The sequence below is a fragment of the Athene noctua genome, chromosome Z (genome assembly GCF_965140245.1).
Source record: "Athene noctua chromosome Z, bAthNoc1.hap1.1, whole genome shotgun sequence".
Classification (NCBI taxonomy): domain Eukaryota; kingdom Metazoa; phylum Chordata; class Aves; order Strigiformes; family Strigidae; genus Athene; species Athene noctua.
This window is the reverse complement of record NC_134077.1, coordinates 46,246,896-46,270,962: the sequence shown is the minus strand read 5'-3', so window position 1 is coordinate 46,270,962 and position 24,067 is coordinate 46,246,896. Positions and strand designations below refer to the sequence as shown.

The window sequence follows — 24,067 nt, the reverse complement described above, 5'->3', positions numbered from 1 at the left end:
ACAACCTGTTCTGTAAAGAAATACTTCCTCATATCCAGTTTAAACCTTCCCTGGTGCAACTTGAGGCCATTCCCTCTTGTCCTATCACTTACTTGGTTAAAGAGGCTCATCCCCAGCTCTCTGCACCCTCCTTTCAGGTAGCTGTAGAGGGCGATGAGGTCTCCCCTCAGCCTCCTCTTCTCCAGACTAAACACCCCCAGTTCCCTCAGCCGCTCCTCGTACAACCTGTGCTCCAGACCCTGCACCAGCTCCGTTGCCCTTCTCTGGACACGCTCGAGTCATTCAATGTCCTTTTTGTAGTGAGGGGCCCAAAACTGAACACAGGAATCGAGGGGCGGCCTCCCCAGTGCCAAGTACAGGGGTCAGATCCCTTCCCTGTCCCTGCTGGCCACGCTATTGCTGATACATTCCTAATTCATTCCTAATTCTGATTCATTCCTAATAGGGAAAAATCCAGAGATTAAAACCAGCTGTTCTCACTCCTTTAAAAATAAGTGAAATAGTTTTATTTTCTTTACAGAAAAGTTTTCCCCAGCACAAATCTCAGTATTGACAGCAAGAGTGCAAACAAGACCAACCTACCCACTGAAAAAAAAAAAAAGTAAAAAAAAAAAAAGTAAAAAAAAAAAAAAGTAAAAAAAAAAAAAGTAAAAATTCCTTGACAGTGAACAGACTGTACCTTCAAACCATCACATCTGTAACTGCTATTTCCTCAATTTAAAGGACTAGTGATCAAGGGCAAAAAATGTTGAGGAAGGTTCCCAGGAGAAAGTAACTGAAAAATCGGAGAGGAAATAGATGCTTTGGAAAAAGCCAAATGCTTTTTTTAAAGGACTAGCAAGATGAGGGAGGTTCCTGTGGGTTTTCAAGGGTACAGCTATTTTTATTTTAGATAATAGTATTGGTGACTTTTCTTTGGACATTGTGATTCTGTAATACAGTTCTAAACTGCCTGGTTATCCTCTCTGCCCTGCTTGGTAGCTTTTCCTACCACCAGTAGGAGCCAGTCAGAGTTTGTTTTTTCTGTGAAAAACAAAAAGTGCTAAGATGAAGAGTTTTATTGCATCTTTTTCAAGAGCTACTAAGCATTTATTATCTATCATGTCTTTAGTTTCCATTTATTTGAGCTTGTAGATTAGGACATTTGCAATGTGTTAAAATATGTGTTGCCAATAGCAAATCTGCTTTGCTTTTGATTTAAAATGCAAAACATGAGTTTTCTTGATTGATTTTCTTGAATACATACATTTGTCTGTCTAATTGGGCATACATTAATCCAAAATAGAATGGGAGCTTTGATAAACATAATGATAAAAAGAAATACTGCTTCTCCCAGAGTTCCACAAAATCTTTTTTCTTGACACATCTTGAAATCTTTTGCCCAATATAAGCATCGCCTGAAATATAAACTAAAAGTGGATAGTAGGGAAATTAATAGGATTACAACAGACTAATGTTAAAAAATACCATATTGTTTAATTGGACCCGCAAGAAATTTCATGGGTTTTTATAGCACAATTTAGCAAGCGCTGTTGTTTGTTTTCCTTATCAGAGAATTACTGATCCTGGTTTTAGACATCAAAGATGTATAATTCAGAAGCTGAACACCACATCTACTGGCCACTGTATTATTGCTACTTGGTGGAGCATTTTATACCAAACTCCTGTTTTTCAGCTGGCAAACTACCCAGGGTCTAGACTGCAAATTCAGTTATGGTGTGATAGCAACAGCCTGCCGTACTCTCCTTACACTTAACTACCACCTAAGGTTGGTTCCTATCTGCACTGTGGTTTATTCTTTTTATAAAACAAAAAAAATTAAAGGTGTATCATACACAACACGATGAATAACATATTCTTTCCACTTACAAAAATATACAAATAAAATTCATTTGCTATTTCAAAATTTGGCTCATTCAGACATCTACAATTAAAATATTCCCTGAAACCTGAGTTAAAATAAGGGTTAAACTTCAATAAGAGCAGACTCAGTTAGAAAGAGGCCATAACATTAGCACTGTAAAGTTACAGAGATAAATCGTTTAGTTTCTAGCTGTCAAATAGACAGACCTCTGTCTCAGGGACCAAAGGAACATATCTGTGAGCTATCACTGTAGCCTTTCTAAAAGCTCCCACTGAAGACAGTAACACTGTGCTAGTAACTGAACATTTGATCTAAGCAAGAAACCTAAAAACGGAAAGATGAAGATTTTTTTCAGCTGAAAAGTAACTATCAAATATTTGTTTTCCATGACAAAACAGTAACCCAGTGAAGCTTTGAGTCACCTGAAATTTTTCATTGCACTGAAAACAAACCTACATACCATTATGGTCTGGGAGACTTTATTTTGAGTTACAAGTAGTTAATCTTAGTTTCAAACTGTTCTACTGAAAAAAGTTAAAACAAATTTTTCAAGTAAAAGAATATTTGAACAAAACCGGTCAGATGTAATTCCCCCCCCCCCCCCCCCCCCCCAATAAATGGGCCTCCTGGTCTTTAAAAAAGTCCTTCATTCAAGAGAAACACTAAAAAAACAGGCAACATCAGTCTTTCTTTGCTTAAAGCCCAAGGCAAAATGCTCCCATTGGTCACTGCTGGCATGAAACCAGAAATGACAATAATTGCTAGCAGTTTTGCTTGTGTACAGATTGCTTTCTTAAAGATTCACTGCAGAGCTATCAGCGTGAAAAGAGTTTCATGTGTAATAAGCTATTTTTAGTTCAAAGGGAAACACATTTAGGGAAGACAATCCCTGACTGTCTTCTCTCCTCCCCCAGCTTCATATGTAATAACTATTTAAATATCTTTAACTAAAAAGCAGAGTGATGGATTTTCTTCATAATCTTTGGAATCTTATTTGCTGCTGGTATAACTCGAGCAACAATTATGTAAAATCAATTTTCCAAGGAAAATATAGTGAACTGAAAAGGGCTTCTCTGTAGAAACAGGTTGTAGCCTTAGGGTCTGATCTGGAAAAAACTACACACATACTTTACTTAGCATTTGTGAGTCATCTAATTGATGGTAGAGGTGAAGTGCTTCCAGGATTTGGCCTTTGGCAATGGTGAAGTAGCTTAAACTTGTGGAAGTGTTTTACAGCAGTTTTCTGCTGACACCTCATTTTGGTTAGGTTAAATAAATTCTCAGTCTGAGCCTCTCCAGGGTGTTCTGACCCTTGGTTGCTGCTTGTTCTGATTATTTCCTTCTCCAAATGTAAGTCTTCGCTTTGCTGGTATGTCATGTGGATGCCTCAGCCTGTCTCCCCTTTCAGATGAGCAGTTTTTCAGTCTCCAGTTACGTTTGTTTACACCAGATGAAGTAAGCCAGTTAAAAGGAAACTGAGCCCATTTGCTCATCTCAGGAGTTTCAAATTTCAGATTATTTGACAACATCAAATAAAAATCTCTATACCTTTGCACTGAAAGGGGATTTTGGACAGTTTCATAGATCTGGTTTTGCATGCAGTTTTAAATATCAGGCAAAATTTTGGAAGCCAGTAGTGGGCTCATAGACCAAAAGTCTCTCAAGGACTGTTGCAAATCCACATTAAGTTCTTAAGCACTCGAGTTTGCATTCAGTTGATGAAAGCATGGACACCCTCTGATGAAGGTCAAGAGATCAGTTTAATCTTTCTAGGACAGATAATTTAAATTCGACTCTGCTTTGTGAAACAAATCTTGTACATGTATTACATGTGTCAGTGTGAGGAGTGAAGCAGCCTTGGGTGTGTTAAATGTTTTCTCAGGTCAAACGTAGTACATAAAAAATCCCTTTCAAAATGTAAGCAAGTTCCTTCATAAAACTGTCAGCTTTGGGGGTTTTAGTTTACACAGCTCTTCTTGGGAGGCTGTTCCAGAGCTGGATCCCTCGAAGACTGGCAATTTTTTTTGATTCTTACCCTAAATTTATTTATGGCCAACTATTACCCATTTGTTCTTAAGCTTAAATAGCACTTTTCCTTCACCAGTATCCCCTTCAGTTCTCCCTTCTTTTGGCCATCTCCAAGATGCATTTAGAGCATGACTTTGCTGGGATAAATGAGTCAAGCTTTTAAAATCCCCTCTTGTGGTGTGGGCTTTCCGTTTTCCTGATGCCTTTTCCGTTTTCCAGATGAAGTGATCCTGTCTGAGCACAGGAGGAAATCACCAGTGTGTCTCAGAGGGGCTTTTGCCATTGCCTGCAGGCTCAGGCACACATTTGCGGCCAAAGATGTTGCCCTGCCCAGACCAGCTGCCACAGCTGCCCTTTGGGGAGTGCCCATTCCCTGGTGGACGGACAGTCTGGGTCGTGTCAGCAACACCTGGGCCATTTAGCTGAGCCTGGCTGAGCGGAAAGCCCCTGTGCTGGAGCAGCGTGTATGGTCCGTACAACTGCAGCAGCATCCACTACCAAAGAGATGGCGTGGACAGCTGAGGGAGCAGAGAGACATCATGCAAACAGAGCCATTAGCTCAGGCTTTGGGGGGTGTTTTGCTTCTGAGCAGTCCCTATTTGGTATGTGTCACCGTGAGGGGCAAGGTGGGACCCCACGTTCCTGCAAGGGCCTGGATTCTTATCAAGTGTGTGTTAGTTTCCAGACACAGGGTTCCTTTGCTTGTGTCAGTCATGAGCCATATTGGGTTGTGTATCAGCTGCTGCACTTACCTGTTCTTGAATTCCTATTTGCTGCCATTGCTAAAGTCAATTCATGACTTGTTACTCTGGCTCTCCCCCTGGGCCATCAGGAACAGGAATCACTGTTCACTGTAAGATAGCATTTGATAAAATTGTGCTTTGCCAGGCAGGCCAGCATTATGCTTCAAACATAATCCTTTTTATGACCTATTCCCCCTCCCAAATGTAAATTATCGCTGTGAGAGTCTCAATTTATTGCAGAAATGATTGAGCACATTGTCACATTTTAAAAGGACAGATTTCAGAGTGTCATAGTGCAGGTCCGACAGTTCCATCTGGACTTACATCTCATTCTTTGCCAGCAGGGTAGTCCCTGCTGTACTGCCACAGTTAATCAGCTCAGCCCTTTGTTGGGATCGTTGTGTGGGTTTCAGTTTCACACAAGGATTTGCTGACTTGTATATTCAGCTTTAAAGTAACTTAACAGTGCACATTTTCAAAACAGAAGACTGAAACCTAGAATCTAAACAGAAGAAGATTTAGAAACAGTGTGCACTACTTCAGGAGAAAAATAGGTTCTGGGACTGAAATCCTTACAAACACTGAAATTACTTATTAATTGTTTTTGTATTCCACTTCAGAACCGAGTAATGAAATTTCTCCAGCTTTTAAGGTTAGACTGTAGAATGGTGAGGATTTTATTTATTATTTAACACTACTCTTGTCTGTGCTAGACTCATCTAATATTTGAATGCTTGGGTTTGATTCTTTGTTCATATGGGTCAGACAGGACATAAGGAGTGCAGGGAGCCATCAGTCTGTGAAGCAGGATTTAAGACCATAAAATGCTGTTTTAATGCACATACATTGCACTGTGTATCATCAGAGTCATAGGAGAAAGATAGGAGCACATGCCTTAATGAGTGTGCTTGCTCACATGTCTTGCTTCTCTTTTAGGAACAGTAAAGTGTTTCTTGCACTAGCTGAGCTGCATGGATGCCAGAAGGACTCTGAAATGTTGCAGTGCACTCTTCACTGCCCAGTTACAGGGGGGACAGCCACCACATAGCACTGAGATAGAGATACTGGCATTTTAAGGGCTGCCCTGGAAAAGTGGTGAACACCTGCAATTCCCACTGAGATCGAGAAGTGCAGGTGCTTAGTTATTCTCTCGCAGGTCACCTTTTAAACAAATACTTTTCACAAAACCTTTTCACAGTCATCTTTAAAAGCAAAATCTCCACTACCAGGCACTTTTAGTTCTTCTCATGTTCCTGTCAGTTTCGCATTACAGGAATCACTGGAAATTGAACAAGGTGAAGGTTGCCTGTCTAGAAGCAACCAAATCTAACCTGAAACTGTTACGAATGCACCCTTGGGGATGTTTCTAAGTAAATGGAATGAAAGCCCAAGGAAAGTTGTGTGACTTTATAGTGTTCTCTCTCTCTAAAGTTACAATAAAATAATAAGCTATTCAAGTGTAAACATATGTCTCCTTGTTTTGTACAAGCTCTACCGAAGCAAGCTCTGCTTGCAGCCTGTTCTCTCCCCCGTACCAATGAGGTGGGGGAATGAGCAAGCGACTGTGTGGGTGCTTAGCTGCTGCTTGGGGTGAACCCACCACACCTGGTATTCAGGTATTTTAAATAATCTTGAGTTTGAGAGAATGCTTGAAAATGGAGAAAAAACCCCCACAATACTGAGCCTCACTCTTTAACCAGTGTTTTTCATTACAGCTTCTTGCTTACAGTAGCACATAACAGTTATAAAGCACTTCCCACTTTCTTAGGATTTTAGAAGTATTCATGCAAATTATAAGACTACATCCTGCAAAAAATGTTTATGAATATATCTTTGTGTCCCCTCCTAAATTTCTGAGTCATACATGAGAATTAGTCTTAGGCTGCTGAGTTACTGTGTTGCAGTTAAACCTCACAAAAATCCAGTGAAGCAGGTAATTTAGTATTTCCTTGGGTAAAACATCCTCCCTGTGCTAACACTTGTTTTGTCTACGTTTTGCCTGCAGTGGCTGAAGAACCCAGGACCCCAGCATGAGAAACGGACTCTCTTTGGAGACATGGTGTGCTTCTTTTTTATCACTCCGCTGGCAACCATCTCTGGCTGGTTGTGTCTACGAGGAGCAGTGGACCATCTGCACTTTAGTAGTAGGCTAGAAGCTGTTGGCCTCATTGCACTCACTGTCGCACTCTTCACTATTTACCTCTTTTGGACCCTAGTAAGTACTAGTTTTGTATTCAACCCACAGGTATAAGGAGAAAGAACTGTGATCATAAATTTGGTCTCCAAAGAACCCCCTAAGACTTAGTTTGAAGTTTTAGAAGGCAGCATTCTTTACTGCAGCACAGGAGGCATGGGGGATCATTCCACCTAATGTGAATGCCTCATCTTGGCTTATTGCTGTCTGTAAAGTTTCTCGGCTTTGTTATCTTTGCCTGCTACAGGTATCTGTTGGTTTCTCTGCCCTCCCCAGGATGTACCCACCACAGCTGCAAAAATTATGTCCTTGGGTGCATCTTACAGCAATTAGCATCAACTGCTTGCAGGCATCAGAAGAAATCAGAAAATTAATTAGAGTGCTGTTGAGCAGGTGAACTACTGTACAAAGTATTGCTTACATTCACCTTCTGTACTGATAAATTTAAGTTACATCTGCAAGAAACCTCTTGGTTCCACACCATTCAAATTCTCTGGAAAACCAGAAAGACCGTTTGCCTTTGGGGTCAATAACTTCCAAATCCTAAACACCAGAGGGAAGAGCAAGAGGGAGTCAAGGAAATAACATGGAAGAGTTCAAGACATGCTACAGGAGAGAGTCTCCTCAAAGATAATATGCAAAAGTTGAAAGCATAGCCCATAAAAAAGCTTTAGGTTAACATCCTGGCTGCCACAGAGGATTTAGATTTTATTCTGATCCAACAACTGGCCAGTTTTACAATTCAGAAGCCTTAGATGTGGGTGCATCCCTTGCTTTCCTCATTCCTTGTGCTCATGGCACTATGGGAAGTTCATGGCAGAACATGCCTTATACCGAAGTCTGTAGAAATGTAGTTGCCTTTGCAGGGCAGATTAAATCCCTGCCTTATTCCTGTCCTGCACCCATGTGTGCTGTCACCTGTGTGCCAATCCATCCTAAAAACCACTTATTTTGTGCCAAGTTAAACTGAAATCAGCTTCTGGCCCCAGCGCACCCACAAACAGTTGGCCCAGCAGAAATGAAGGGAACTCAGACAACAGCTGCCAAAATAAGTGTTTATCAAGCCCTGGTCTGGCAGTTCACTGAACAACCCAGGTTACTGTTGAGTTTGACGTTTCACACCTCTAGTTCTGCTGAGGGAAGGAGAACAGAATGGCGGATGCAGAGAGGGACCATTCACACTAATGGTTGTGCCATGGTGCAAGCCTTTGCTGCTGTGAGAGGAAGAGCTCATCTGAGCCTGTGATGCCCTGAGTGGTGGCAAGACCACCCTGCCAGAGGTGCTGGTATAGCCACTAATCCCACAGGGCCAGCACCCAGCTCTCCCCATCCATGGTTAAGGCCACACTGTATGGCTGACCCCTTCCAGCAGTTTTTGATCAGTGTAAGCTGCTGATGAGGTGGCACTTTTGAATTAGTAGACTATCCCACAGCAAGAAACCCCTGTGCTCAGCCTAGAGTAAACTTGGAAAGAGGGAGGTGGTGAGGAAACGCAAAAACCCCACACAGATATCTAAAAACTAGCTCCAAGAAAGCTATGCAAGGTAACATCTCATTTACTTCACTCATAACAGTGAAACCCTGTCTCATCCATAGAGGACTGCAGGCTAATTTTAGCAGTGCACAACAGTAGGGTAACTAGAAATTTCTCCTCTTGTTGTTCCCGCTTCTGTTTTTTGTGAAGCAGCAGCCCTCCCTTTTGACAGGATGGCCATTTACCCCAGCAGTGAGGTGGCACTTTATTTCCTGCAGTACTGTGTGTGTTAACATGTCTGTCAGGTATTCAAGTAAAGGTTCAAATTTCCTTTATGTGTGACTGTCTTAGAAACCCACATGCTGTTCAATTTACCTAATATACATAATTTACAAGCACCAAAATTGTTGGAAGTTGGAAAGGGTAGTCTGGCTAAGTAGTTGAATTTAATTACCCGTGACACAAAGACATATCTGACCTTGCTCATTAAGAGTTATGCAGCATCTCAGTTAGTCCCTAACACCACCTATTTTATTTGCATGGTTAAGTGGCAAACCCCTCTTTTATCTACTTTGTAACTTTTACCCCTTCAAAAGCATACAAGGAAATGTGATATTGGCACATGGAGAATACAGTGGAAGTGAGCTTGATGTAAATGCATGCCTTTATTGATTTAGTTGAAATACAGTTTAATGTCCACTGAGTTGGGGAAGGTATTCTACTTTAATCTATTATTCAGACCAGCAGGAGGTGGATGGGCTAATGAAGCTGATGTGCATTAGGGAAAGGCAAGGCAGGAAGCCTTTCAAGCACAGTAACCCTCCTGTTCAGTGTGGGGTTAATTCAGTGGGCAAAGCAGAGACACAGTGGGAAGGACTCTCAGCCTCTCTTCATAGTACAGAAGCTGTCCTCGTTGTCCTGACAGCATTAGTACTGCATGGAAGAGTTTTGGGGTTTAAGTATATCTGCAAATTAATTAACAGGTTTGAGTGACAGTGTTTTCACACACTTTCTCAAAGGGAAGATTTGCAGTGTCAAGGCAGAGATTTAAAGCAACTGCTTCAGAAATAGCACTGAGCACCCTACCCTCAGCAGTCCAAGACCCATCAGCCATGCAAGAAATCCCCAGCCTGTATTTGCCTTGGGGAGGCTCCACTCCTCTTGCATGCAGCAAGAAAGGGACCCACATGCAGAAGTGCTAACACATCAAGTATTCCAGCAGCACCCACCCTTTAATTTTCAGAAACAGGAGAATCCTATACTGCTTGCATAGTTACGGCTGTGCAGGGAATATATTGAGCGCTGTGGGGTAAATCACACAGCACATGTGATATAACGCTCCTTTAGGCCCTAATGGTGTCTCTAGGAAATTTTCTACTCTGCTCATTCTAAACTTGTAAATAGAATATTGACTGGGTAAGTCACTGATTTAAAAGCATTGTGATCAAAAGAAGAAACCTGGAAATAAGATAGTTACTTCAACTTTGTATAAACAATACATGTCTGGTTAATGTTAAAAAGACTGATAGAAGATCATCCTGCCCCAGGAGGTGTCACAGAATGGATGATTTGGCCCTATAGCTTCCAGTATAACGTAACTGCTGGTTTAAAACAAAGGCTAGCCCAGATTAATTCAGGGTAAATTATAAAGATATACACACCCCTTACTATCCTGTTGAAGGGGCAAACAAATGAGTTCAGTGTGCCAAGGGCCAGTGTAAGTCTGGCCTTTGTTAAGCATCTCAAAGAGTTTTGCATCTAGTGTAACAGCTTAGGGTGAGTAACCACAGCTCTGCTGAAATTCAGTGGCTGACAGCACCAGGCAAGAACCCATTGTAAACAAGCTGTCAAACTTCACTAGGATATCCTGTCAAAATACGTTAATACAGTTAAAGCCTGGTTTAACACACCCAGTTCCTCAGAGAATCTCATGTGACGCTACTTGGAAAACTCAACTTAAACTCTAGCTCACTCCAAAGAAGTCACTGCATTTTGCATGGCATTCGTCTTTGCAGGTGTTTTGGGTTTTTCCTCTCTCCTCTTTCTTCTACCACTGCTGATGCTGCAGGGCTTTTTTTTTTTTTTTTTTTTTTTTTAAGAGATTTTTCTTGTTCTTTCATAGACAATCTTTCACAGAAATGAAGACTGCTTTACCTTTGGGGGAGCAGAGATTGATAGGTGGTGAATCAGTTCATCTGTTGGAAGAGCTGTCTTTGGGCAACTGCTTAGTGAACAGAAGCTCTATAAGTTTCCCTCATTAACAGCAGGCAGCTGTATAAAAAAACCCCAGAAAATATGTATTTTTTTTGTGACTAGCAGGATTTTATAGAAAGGCAAATAATTTATTTAGTCAAAAGTACCCTTTTTACAATAAGGAAAGAGTTTTGAAGGAATATATATTCATAGGCATGTACATAACTTAAGATTTCTCCATACTTCACTGGCAGCCATCCTGTTATTGCTGTAGGGGTAGGACAGCCACAAGCCCCTTTTGACAGCAGCATGCACAGCCACTTCTCTGCAGCCAACAGCATCTTCCACTCACCTGTGCAAACCAAGCATTTTACCTCCAGCCTTTATGGCACCCTCCACCCTCTGAACAGCAACCTCCAGAAGTGGCACAGGTGCATAAAAATCAGTGACAAACGGCCAGTTGCACATGAAGATAGAACAGCTAACAAAACAAGGTTCCTCCTGTGCTCACTGCATGGGTCCCTCCCACCCACAAGTCAAGAACACAGTAACTGTCATGTGGCACATTTCACCCCAAAGGTCCCAAGCCAGTTTACAGGTTTTTTGATTTTCTTTGTGTTGTTTTTTAAAAATCCGCACATGTACATCATCTTACACAGACAGAACTCTCACTGTACTTGGCTGTTACCAGAAAAAGTGGTAAACTGTTTTTAAAAAATAGAAGGCCAAGGCTATCTTTTATCTTTGTAGGAGTCAATCATTTCTCTTCCACTATTTGCAGAACCACACTAAGGCTGAAATTGGTTAACTGACAACAATAAAAAAAAATCAAAGATAATCTGAGATACACATGTTGGCAGATGGCCCACACTTGTTGCATCCAGCAATAAAGAATTAGAGTGCAGAACACACGACCCTGTTAGTGTTTGCACACAGCTTAGCTACATGCAAGCATTCACCGTCCAGCCAATTACATTATTTGTCAGTTTAACTACTTGCAGCATGATAGTACCCCAAACTCTTCACATTGTAAGCAGCTGCCAGTAATTCTAGTTCTTGGGAAAGACAGAATGTCCAATTTTTCTTGTTACAAAAAGGGAATGAAAGGTAGGCAACAGCAGAAGGTACAGCACAGGCTGCTTTGCTGTGGCAACTTGTGAAACAAGCCATCTGCATGGTAGGTCTCATCTTTGCTTGCCCCTTTTTGCTTATTTTTATCCTACCCACATTTAGGCTGCTTTTGAAGGCATTTCTCCCCAATCCTGATTCCTTGGAGGACCACAGTGACTCTAAACACAGCACATCTCTCTTCTCTCCCCAGGTATCCTTTAGGTATCACTGTAGATTATACAATGAATGGCGTCGGACCAATCAGCGGGTGATACTCCTAATCCCAAAGTCTACCAATGTCCCCTCCAACCAGCAGTACCTTCTGGGACTGCAGTCCCTCAAAAGGAACTCAAAGGAGACAGTCGTCTGACTTGGGCAGTTTCTGCACAGGTGCCATGCACTAAAAATACTTTCCTCAAACTCACTGGGGCCAGACACTGTCCAGAACTCAGGAGCTATTCTGATTTACAAACTCTTTGCTGAGGAATAAATCACTATTTCAATTCAGATCACGGATGCTGCAATCATGAGATCTGCTAAACTGCCAAACTTGTTTCTTTAGCAGATAAGTATGTGTAATTTCATACATTGTGCTACTACTTGCATCAGCAAGTGATGCAAATTTTTTAACTGTTTAAAATATTGAACTGTGATAATTAACAATGCAAAACAGGTTTAAAAAAGTGCTTTGTTTTCATCATTTCTTGTTCCTACAATATTATTTTTTTAGGTAGCTGGAGAGCAACAGGTGCTGCTTTTTCCTTCCTAAAGCACAGCAATGGAACTCCCCCAGCTGATTTTATTTGAAGGTCCTTTATACCAATATTCTTGATTATTAAAATATGTGTAATAAGTTCCACAAATTGGCATATTAACTAAACACTGTAAAGTGATTAGAAAAGTCTCTCAGTTGCCTATTTGGCAGGGAAATTCTAACAGGAAAATTCTGCAGTAATAACTTTAACATGTGCAAAAGAAAGAAATTACATAAATTGCAATAATCTTACTACTCAAAAAGATTTTATTACACAGCACTCAAAAAACCAATTTTACTTTTTCTACTCAAAAGCAACAAATTAGGCACCGCATTTTGTGCTAAAGTGCACATTCTGCTGGTGTGAACTGTACCAATTTAGCCAATTCACTTTGCATTTACACCAGTCTGATTTTAACCCTAATTCTTATTTTTGTAAGGAAAACTGCATACATAATGAATGAGATCATTAGACACATGTAAGGAAGCAGGAACTTGTCTCAAAAAATGGCATTATTTTAAAGCTGCAGAATTTTCAGCTTGATGGGTAGATTTAGCAGATTGTATGTAAATCCTGACCTCTCATTGTAGCACCAAGACTAAGGCTCTTTTTAAAAAATGTAATCCACAGCCTGTTATGGTAACCAAACTGAATTTGAAGTGCAAAGACTAGACTTTATTACTGTGTGATACCTAGTTAGATACCCTGGTTTTATGCCCATTTCATTCAGCAACTCTTGACTCTCAGAAGACACACACACTTAACGTAGAGAGACTTATTTTACAGAACTACACAAAATTTCATTAATAAAAGCTGCTAGAATTAGAAATTGATACATAGCTCCTTTGAACAGATGAATTTTTTATAAATGTGCACAGATGGCAATGCCACCATATGCTTTGTTTTCCAAACTCTACAGGAACTGAAAAGGGGACCACATAATAAGATGGCTAATAATTTATAATTCAGATAATTCAAGGTATTATGGGTGTTTACTATCAGACAAGAGTTAATTTGATGTTGTGAGTGCTCTATGGAATAAAAAGCTTAGTACCTAAGACCAAATCTGTTAGCTTCTTTATTCTGTCTTTGGACAAGTCTAGCTGTAGCCATGTTATTTAATGATATTCTTTGTAACTGTCAGTTTCATGGGGATATAAGAATCAGCTACCTGTATAAATCAGTAACAGCCCTATTTAGACATAAAGCTAGTTTCACAGCAAGCCAATATATGTAAGAAAATCAAACCTGCAGATCTACACTCATAAGTCTGTCAGTAAGGTCAGGGGATTGGTCATGTTTGCCAGTGAATACTGGCTTCTCTTCCAGAGAAAACTGTACAAGATTCTGAAGATATGTGTATGACCAACTCTGTAATGGCCTAAAACCCATAGTGCTTTTTTTTTTTTTTTTTTAAACACCTCATCTGGACAGAAGACTGAACATGGACATAAGCAGAGAGTTCTAGGTTAAAAGAAAACCTACTAGCCAGTGAGTGGTGCAGAAATAAAGCAAGTCTAACTGGGTCAAGACACTGTCAGACACTATTTTGATGGCCACACATTTGCTTTAGGTAAGCTTTCTCCAGAATTCTGTTACTACTTTTGCTTCTTTAGGAGATGCTGTAGAAAATTGGCCCACAAAAGAAGTGTCATTGTTTTGTTTCATGAAACAAAAGAACAGGATGATGATTAAATAGCAACTAGGAAAACAATTATACAAATCAAGCTGCAAGGTATATGCAGACAGATCAGCAGAGTGACTTGGCTCAGCTCATCTGTGTTATGTAAAATTTCACTTTCTGTTTAAAGATGACTTACTTAATCTGAAGAAGGCATAGTGAAGTAGCCAGAAGAAAGCATGGTCCAGTTTAGCAAGTACATTTCTACTATATTTTCTCTGCTTGATGCAGAAGTACAGCAGAACTGACTGGTCACTAACAATAGTCTCCCATGCATTTTCTTGAGGAAAAAGTGCCAGAAAAGATTCAGCCGCACACTGATCCGTTTGCATTAAACCCATGGAAAAAAAGCAGACTTTGTATTCTTCCTTGATTTCCCTAAAATTTAAGAACAGGAAGGTGGGTGATATTCCCACTTCTGTTGTGACCTAAAGACTTGCAGACAGAAGGCTCCTCCTGATGAGCATTACTTTTTCTTCCACTAGTTGAGGCTGTTGATACCACAGCAAGTCCAAATTTCAATTAACAATTTTAAAACTGGATCATTGCAGCAAATATTCTACAACAGCTGCAATACTCACTTTCATTTGCTAGCTACAGCTAGCAAAACTCCTGGCAGTACAATGACATCTTTAGAGTTCCCAGTTAAGCAAAAGTTAACTAATGGAAGGATAGGGAAGGGGTTTTTTTTCTTTTTTTAAAATAGCGTCACTCAGTTTTCTTTTCAGCAACATTATGACTTCTTATACAGCTGGTCTTGCCATTTACATTCCTTTTCCATGTAAGAAGTTATACAGAAGGAACAGTATTCAAGTCAGTATTTTAAGCTGCGATAAAAGCAGCAGCAACTGCAGCGGCAACTTAAGTCACCCCAAAAAGGCTTCTCAGCTGCAGACATAAAATTTTGTTCCTTCATGTCCTGCTTACTGATTGCCGCCTAAGCATATAGATTTAAACCCACACAGAGTCCACTACAACTCAGTATTAATGAGTGCAAAGTGAGGAAGTTATACTACTTCTCTAGTCCTTTCACTGCAAGACTAGTCATCACATTACATGAAACAAAGATGACAAAGTAAGGCTAAGTAGTGGTATTTAACAAAATGATGATGATGAAAAGGTACAAGATTCAACAGCACGAAGCTATGTTGCAGGAGATATGGACATGCATACGACCAATACGATCAAGCAATGCAAATTTATTGAAGGTAAACAAGCCCTTTTATAATGCTTTCTCCTATGCACATGAACGGTACGTGGTACAATTCCTTATGAATGGATAGATAGCTTTGTTCACGTGCTTCAAGCCTTCTTGCGATTGGATAATAAGAATGTCTTTCTCCGCCCAACCCATTTCCTGGAGTTGTTTGATTGCTGAGTTCTTTGTTCTCCCTTCAGGGCTATGTTGTTGTCATGTCCTTGCCAAGGCTGAGGCTCTCATCTGTCGTGCACAACGTGCAGGATTGCTCACATGTCCATTATCTCGTGGAAAGTATCTCTACACTGTGTGACTGCTCAATTCTTATTGTGGTGAGGAGAATAAAAGAGGAAGCAGCAGTATAAACCACTTAAGAAATAAAGAAACTGATACAGAAGGATGTAATTGAAAATTTAGAAATACCACAACATTCTCTTCAACTGGAAGGAAGTCACAGCAGAAGTAGGATTAAAGATCCTTCAGGTTTATCAGTTTTGGTTGGGTTTTTCTTTACTTGACTATATAGTTCTGCAAGACTGAGATTTCAAACTCATTTACATTTCATTTATTAAGAACAGCTTTGCATCAGTTTCACAGTAGGAAGGCATACAGTGTAATACAACTCAGTACATAAACTGTATCAGGGCCAATATATGCCACTGACCTTTGATGCAATGGATGCCATCAGAGATAGGGAAAGCTACTGTGAGAAACACTTGAGCGCTAAGAAAGCTAAAACACCTCTCCCTTTCAAGTGAATGTTAAGTTTTTTTAAAAAATTAAGCTCTTAATGTTACTGTTTATGAAACCAAGTTACATTTAACACAAATCTGGTTAAACAAGCATCTTTCTTGGAAGCAGAATTGAGTATTGCCTATTTACTGGTTTGGGGTATTCAAAAGTATAAACTATTAGACAATGCAAGATGTACAACAGAGGCCTCTAGTCTTTATAAATATCTAGCAGGCTCATAAAACAAGCAAGCCTACAGTATAGGTATATAGTAAGTAACATAACTGATGATGATACCACACTGCGTATTAATTCATTGCTGTCATTCCCCATTTTGAATTTAATTTCCACATAAGAAAGCTTTTTCAAAAAAATAAAAAGTTACATCTCAACAATTGCCAAGTTTGTTAGTACTTGTGACTGCTTTCAGTTCTTAAAATTTTTTACTGACAGCCTCTTACACCTCATTTTGGCAACACTACAAACATCTTTTCCTCCCTTTTGTGTTGAAAGGTTATAAAACTGATTGTGATTCTAGTTCAGTTCTGTTGTAAGTGTACAAAATACCTTCTCAATACAACTTGTTAATAAAAAAATTCATGTTGACGTTCTATCTACAACATCCCATTGAAAAACAGCACAAAACACACTGCCTTCAGAAATGAAATGCTACAGTTGCAGAGAAAAAACAGTTCCATGATTTACATTATGGAGGTCACACTTGTTTGCCAATAGTATTTTCTGTTCATAAAATGCAACAGTCAAACCACCTATGAAAATTCACATCCAAGAGTTAATTGATAACCGTAGGAAAATCCTATCCGTCAGCTCAAGCTGAAGTATGTCTTTACTGATGCCACCAAATGTAACTTCTCTTTCTTCAGGGTTAATCATACAGAGAAAAAAATCCCGCATTTACACAAACCCATAAAGGGAAACCAGAGGAGGCAACAAAAGACACAGAGCAATAAATGCACACTAAACAAAGCATGAGACAAAACAGCTAGCTTTTGCCATAACCTATGATGGTTCTAGTTGAATATTATAAATAAGTGCCCCAGTGTTTCCTTAAGGTTAACCATCATATACCAGGTAAGGCTAAATAAGCATTCACATCCATCATGCATAGCCTCCATTCACTTTATAAAAATCATGTTAGTACTAGTTGTCCTATTTGGGACAAGAGCTTTAAAGGCTTTTATTCCCTGTCAACTATTTACTTTCTTTGCCTGGAGGAAATATTTCATGGTCAGTTACCATGTGGCTATTTCTGCAAAAGCAGCATTTTTTTTTTTTCCTGCTACACTGCTATCACCTAGAGTACTTATATTGCTTACAGTATAGTATGAATATAAAAGACACTGTTTCATAGATTTGGATTTTCCCCATAAAACATCCTTTTCACTCCAGAAACCCTCAAATTAGTATCAAAATGATACACTGATAAGACAGTTAAATTTATCCATGGAAATTTAAGACAAAAATTTAAAATTGCTTTACAGAAGCAGACAATAATTAGCATCTATTGAACAGAAAAGATATTTACATTATTTATGTATTCATTTCCCCTTCTATGTATTTGCCCAAGCAGACAGCAAAATAATGTAGGTATACACAGCAGGGATTAAGAAGTCAAGAGTCATGAGACAATTTGTAGCATAGAGCTACAATTGACTAAGCTGTGTAAAATAATTTGTGCCACAGGAGTACAGTTGATTATACTGGTGTTCATTAATAAACTTGCCCACTATAAGCAAAGAATGCTGTTTACAGGTTTACTGCTTGTGCTGTGAATCAACCCCAAAAATCAAACTTCTAGAGGAGTAGGACCAGCTGACTGGAATGTGTGCCTTGCCTCAAGAGTGTTCATCACAGTACTGTATAAGCCAAACCACTTGTTTCCTAAACAGATTCTTATACTGGTTTTCACAGGAATGAATGCATTTGAGCAGATACACTTCCGGTGAAGTGTTTTTCTAGTTGCAAACAGTAAGTTACTGAACAGTTTTCACCTGCCAGGATAATACAATTTGTATGTCTTGTCAGCTCTGTGACAGATCATTATCAGATAATGATAATCCCTATCTGTTTCTATAGAAAGGACTGAATGTACCTAAAACCAATCTTCATGTATTACTGTAACAGTAGTAATGAAGACATGCCAAAATTCTAATCACAGGTTGAACATGTCTACAGAGCTAACCAGGATATTGTTTGCTTCTCTGGCTCATTACCTAACAATCTCCAGAAAACATGAACAAATTTCATGTAACATTCCACATAGCCATTTTTCAGTGGTCAGATACCTTTACCAAACTCAGTGTGCCTTCTGTAACAGAGACTGGTGTATATTATGGCAGTAATGGCAACAACTCAGATGGTGTATTTTGAATGCAGTTTCAAACTAATAGGAACAAGAGCTCTCCCAGACATTGTGTGACAGAAGAAAAAAATTAGTATTGTCATAAAAATTTGCATTTGCTGCATACAGTGGCACCATGCGTACCTCCACAAACTGGTGGTTTTCAGTACACCAATGAAAAAACCACCATACTTTGTGGTAATCAAAATGCACTTCTGGACTTCCATGCAGGAAGATGGGGAAAGTGTAGAACAGAAGCCATTCTGTTCAGTAAAGAAGAAACTTTCAGAAACTATGGAATTCACAGGGAAGGGTAAGAAGTTTAAGGTTGCTTGGTCTTGGTTGGGTCTTTTGTGGTGGTTTTTTTTGAGTAGCAAGATCTCCACTTGGTGGTAGGATGTTTCAGCGCTAAAGGTTAGAGTGAACACATGCACACACACTCCCCAGAAGGGTCATTTGTGTTTCCCACCACTATGCTAGTTTACAGAAGTACGTGTAACAGCAAAATAATTTTTCTAAAATCAGCATTTCTCCTATTGTCATCCATCACAAGAGTGCTGATTTACCAAAATATTCACAAGACTCGTGTAAAAGCTCTGTTTAGAGAGAAAACTAGTTTCAAGTAGCAGCTCCTAGCTATATATTCAGGTACTGACAGAGCACTGATCATCATCCTGGTAACAAAACCCAGGGTCTACAAAAGATACAACCAAGAATGCTTCATTATACTGGCAGGTTCCTAGTATGAATTAAGAATCAGGTACCCAATATCTACATACAAAATATTTTTCTTTATTACTGTTTGAAGATACTAACAGTCCTATGTAACTGGCCCAGTCAGGTCTTTATGGGAATAAATTGCCAGCCTGTGCTATTAGTTTTGAAAACAATAAACAAGGAATGGAATTAACCCTTTCCTACAACATACATATTTATATGGTATATGCCTACAGATACGTGAGGCTACAATGAATAGAATGCCATTATTCGCACAAATCGAGAAGTGTTCAGAATGTTATACACAGTAATGCTAAAGTCATGAAGTATTTATACTATGTAAACATTCAAATATAAACAAGAAATTAAATCAGGTGTTACACTGTGGTTTAATGCAGTTTAAGCCAGCATTACTGTTAAAAGCAGCAGTCCCCCAAATCCTCATACTTCTGCATAACCACTGGCTACCGTGCCTCCCCTTCTGCTGGCACAAGGTTGAAATGCCACCCTGTAGTTCACCTGAAAAGGGAACTTACCCAAGGTGAAAGACCTATTAAAAAGTATTAAATTTGTCATGAGGCTAATGCTTAAAAAGCTCAAATCAACTTTAAAAATTCTGGCCATACATTTAAAAGTCCTTCTAGACTAAGACAAATATTTATAGTATTTCTGAATTTCTATTTATGCCATGCTTAAACTATTCAGTCTGGTACTGGTATGATGTTGTAAAACGTATGTATGATGTAGTTAGTTCTTACAGTCCAGTAAGAACCAACATACGAGCAAAGATGCAGAAACAGTTACGCAACAGTTTGAATAAACCTCTAAAGAATTAGTTTTCCAACTGAATCTTTACAAGTCAAATGCCCTCATTCCATATACATGGATGTTTCGCCAGCTTCATTAAACTTTTAGCTCTGTTCTAGGAAGAAACAAATTCCAAAAGCTTTACTTGATAGAATATTTTATTTAAAGCTTTTTCAAACATTAAATTAATGCAGAAAGGACAGAGAAACTTTCCACATTGACAAAATTACAGTTGTTTATCATGAAAGTGCTGACTAAACCCCTAAGAGACTTGGTTTGTTCCTACAAATTGTAAGCAAGTGAGAGAATCCATATTAAAACAGCCTTCTATTTGGTAAAAAAGAGTAAGAAAAATTAAGCTGGTTACACTATCTTAAAACCATCACTAACATGCTTAACCCTCCTCCAACATAAGCAATCTGAAAGGAAAGGAGTAATACCAGTAAGTCTTACTTCATCCTTCATCCTCTGAGTGCTTACATGATCAGTGGGACTATGGTTTTTTGTGTGTTTTCCTTTGGTTTTCTTGGTGTACTCTAGGAAAAAGTATAAGAGAGTGAGAAGCATCAAAAATCCTTTCCCCTTCCCCAACAGCACCTAAATATAAAGAGGTCAGCAGCAACTGACTAGTCTCAAGTGGTGTAGTCTAAGAAAATTGATCCTCAAAACACAGTGGAGTGTTTCTATTCCAGCTAGATGTTAGCAAAGAGCATATAAATCTGAGGGACAGGGACATCCTTTTTTTAAACGGTACAGTCAACAACATCCTGCAAGAAAGTTAAGAGATTTTTACAGCCTTCCAGTGGCAAAGGATATTAAGGCCATCAAAATCACAGGTTAAAAATTCACAAACAAAAAAATATATTGTGCTTTTGAGAAGGCTCTGTTCCATAGGCAAGTATTACCATGATCTGAGGAACCTGGCTGATGAAATTTACATGATTTCACAGTTTGTCAGATGTCCTTGGGCTTGCCTGTTGTGAATAGGAAGAGCTGTATTTGAAAAAATACCAGCAGTAAAATATTTAGCAATTCAAAGTGGCATACTATACATTTTTAATATATTAAATTATTAGCCTGGCATGGTCTAAGCAAGAGTGAGCATGCAAAGCTGTACAACCTGTAAAAGAATGCTAGATATCCTTTCCTATGAGAGGTAACAGAGGACAGGTACCAGAAAAACACAACTTAATTACTGTATTTGAATCTCAAGTCAAAAAGCATCATTGATTTTAGACAGGTGAATACTGCACGTAGCACATACAAGTACTTGGACAGTTCTTATCTGAAGAAATCTAATCTAACATTTTTGTAAGTAAAGCTACTAAGACACACATTTTAGCTGAACTACATGATTCCAGAAACCACAAGAGCAGCTGGATGCACTTCAGTACCTCTGCATAACTGCAATAAAACCCTGACTCTGTATTAGATGCCACAAAGTTATGATTTAGTTATAGGCTAAAAACCCATGGTTGTCAAAAAATACTATTTCTAACACAGCCAACTCTTCCCTTTTTTTGTCTGTTTACATATGCACGCTCAATTACTGTTCTGTATTATCTCTTCTAACTGGCATTAAGATACATACTAACACACAGCAAAGATTTAGACAAAGCAGCAATGAATATTGCCTTATAGGAACTTACGTATGTTACATTTCCTTTTTTTTTTTTTTAAGAACTGGTCAAAACAGTAAAATAATGGATAAAAGTCAGAATGGGAACAATCAAGTATGTTATTATCTCAGTATTTTCCCTTATATTTAAAAACATTTTACATTGTCACTGCAAGTTCAGACCTTTCAACTGAGTTGCATTTCTTCAGCATTTTCTCTGACAGTATCTTCACTGAGAGTGAAGGTTTCAAAACTTCAGGTAAATTTAAGTGTTTGTGTTCCTGCTTAAGCCAAACTTTATCATAAACAATTGGCTTAGGAGAAATCTTGTCAGGAACAGAGTTTAAGAAAAAAAAAAGCTTCTTTTTAAGAAAACCTTGTTTTAAGAAAAATCCATTTCTCTCCATCAAGGGACTACATGATGCGGTATTTTTTTATACTGGCTTTAGTAATGTGGCTTCATGCTTTCAATAAATTACTGATTAAATAAAACAACCCACACCCAAACAGGTATGGTATTTTTTGATAAAGTAATTACTTGTATGTCTGTTTCTTCAACCTAAATAACCTTAACCTAAACCAAGATACCTGCTTGTGGTGGTCATTTTCCTCCTCAGATTCAGCTGGTTCTTCCTCAGCTTCCTGCTCTTCCCCTTCATGTCTAGTTTTTCTCTGAACAACCTCCTGCAACAGAGTTTTATTTTTAAGACTTGACACATCTAAAGATATGGTGCTAATCTACTCAAATTTTGAGAAATGGGAGTTCTAGTGTTGGGAAAGCTACTTGTACTGATTTTGTCTCTACACTTTACATGTACTGCTGCGCATAAACAGCATTCAAAACACCTCAGTATTAAATTCCTTAATGATTAAAAAGAGTCTAAGGAGACTCTCATTAAGTTCTTCCAATTCTTTCAATTGTAAGATATCTTAATGACTGTCCTACCCAAAGTTTTAACTCTCATCTTACCAGAATGAATGCCTCATTGCTTAAAGTGAGTTTCGTGGTAACATTCCCCACTCCACCAGACACAATTTTAAGCAAAACTAATTTAAGAGACAAATCACTGAAAAGCTTACTAAAACTTTTTCTTTGCAATGCATTCTAAGGCATTGCCCAATTCCTGGCATGAGGGCAGTGTCTGAACAAGACATTCTTCTACTACTTAGGCTCAACGTAGGGAAAAAATTTCACACGCTTCAATACATTGCATTCCTAAATTGCAGTTAAGACAGACAGGAGTACAGTATGCTTAGTTGAAAAGCAAAAGGAGAAAACTTTACTAAACACTCATGTGCATTCACATGTAAAGTCCTAACAATGGTTCTACCTGCATCTTTATAGGGGATGGCACCACAGAAAGGTAAGTTTAACCACATCTGAGGTACTTTTACCTCTCCCTGAGAATTTTTCAATACAGCTTTCACATCTTCACCAGTGCCCCAAGGATTCTGGTTCTTCCAGATGAGGTCAGTGGGAGGGCTAGCAGTTACTCCAGCATTTGCAGCCCAGATCTGTTAAAAGAAGTCACACATGAGCATTATTTGCTAGTCTTATACATTTCCATGTTATTTATTCAGTTAATGAATTCCATTTAAGTGATAGTGGTGAATCTCCTCCAGTTAAGAAAATACAAGTCTCCGCCTACCTACTTCCAAAGTTTCTTACAATAAAACATACCTACATTTTTTAATGCAGAGACTTTTGAATATGTAACCACACTGTTTATGGTCAAAATTATTCCTCTATATAGAAAGTAAGTTTCTGAAAAATGTGGCTCTAACTTCCTCCCAGCAAATGATACAGCTCATGCCCAATATAAATATAGGTGATTATTTTCTGAACTTGTACACAGAAAGAACAAAACTAAAACCCTTGCGTTTAACTGACACACACAAGTTATCCTAAATTCTACTTCAACTGAACAGCTGAAGCTTGACGACTTACTGTAGCAGTTTGGCCTGCCTTTAGTACATATCTTGAGGTGTATCTGTAACTAGCAGAAGTATCTCCCATTTTTTGGATCATCTCCCAGCCTCCCATAGGTTGATCCTAATAAAAAGGAGAAAAAATTCCATCAGTAGTGACTTTGTTGCACATGTAGGGTATTTTACATATACGGCTGTGAGGCACATAAGATGTTCATTAAAAACACGATCTTCAGCATACAATTAGAATAATCTTAATTAAATTTGTCTTACCTCTTATTTCAAGTGAAAGCTTAATATAACACCAGAACTGAATGGCTGGATATATTAGCTAATGTTTACTATTTGCATCATTTGATATAGCTTTATCCAAAAAACCCCCATAAATATTAAAATCCCCTTACAAATATAATACCTTTTTTGAAGCACAGAATGACAAGCAGGCTTCTTAGAAAACAAAATATTCCTGTCAGTCATCTTAAAATGTGTTTCTACATATGCACACCTCCCACTACATATTTCTTTGCAAGACCTACATTATTTTCCCTTTCAATTTTTTTTTTCCCCATCAACTACTTGAAAAGCACTAGGAAAATCTAATAGAAAAACACATACAAGTCATCATTACAGAATGGCTACTTCAAAACGGGAGTAGATCTTTA

At 38.7% G+C, this 24,067-nt stretch overlaps 2 protein-coding genes across 3 annotated transcripts in view; one reads left to right on the top strand and one right to left on the bottom strand.

Annotated features, from left to right (window-relative positions):
• Nucleotides 1-12,501, top strand: part of MARCHF3 (membrane associated ring-CH-type finger 3) — a 70,564-nt gene extending 58,063 nt beyond the window's left edge. For both annotated transcript variants that reach the window (XM_074933112.1, XM_074933111.1), the window contains exons 4-5: nt 6,641-6,850; nt 11,818-12,501. In XM_074933112.1, the coding sequence (XP_074789213.1) occupies nt 6,641-6,850; nt 11,818-11,976 (369 nt within the window). In that variant the 3' untranslated portion in view covers nt 11,977-12,501. The remainder of the gene's footprint in view (nt 1-6,640; nt 6,851-11,817) is intronic.
• The window catches only part of LMNB1 (lamin B1), an 83,207-nt gene that overhangs the window by 24,934 nt on the left and 34,206 nt on the right, over nt 1-24,067 (bottom strand). The window contains 3 exon segments of the mRNA XM_074931725.1: nt 22,065-22,160; nt 22,872-22,991; nt 23,425-23,529. Coding sequence (XP_074787826.1) covers nt 22,065-22,160; nt 22,872-22,991; nt 23,425-23,529 — 321 coding nt within the window.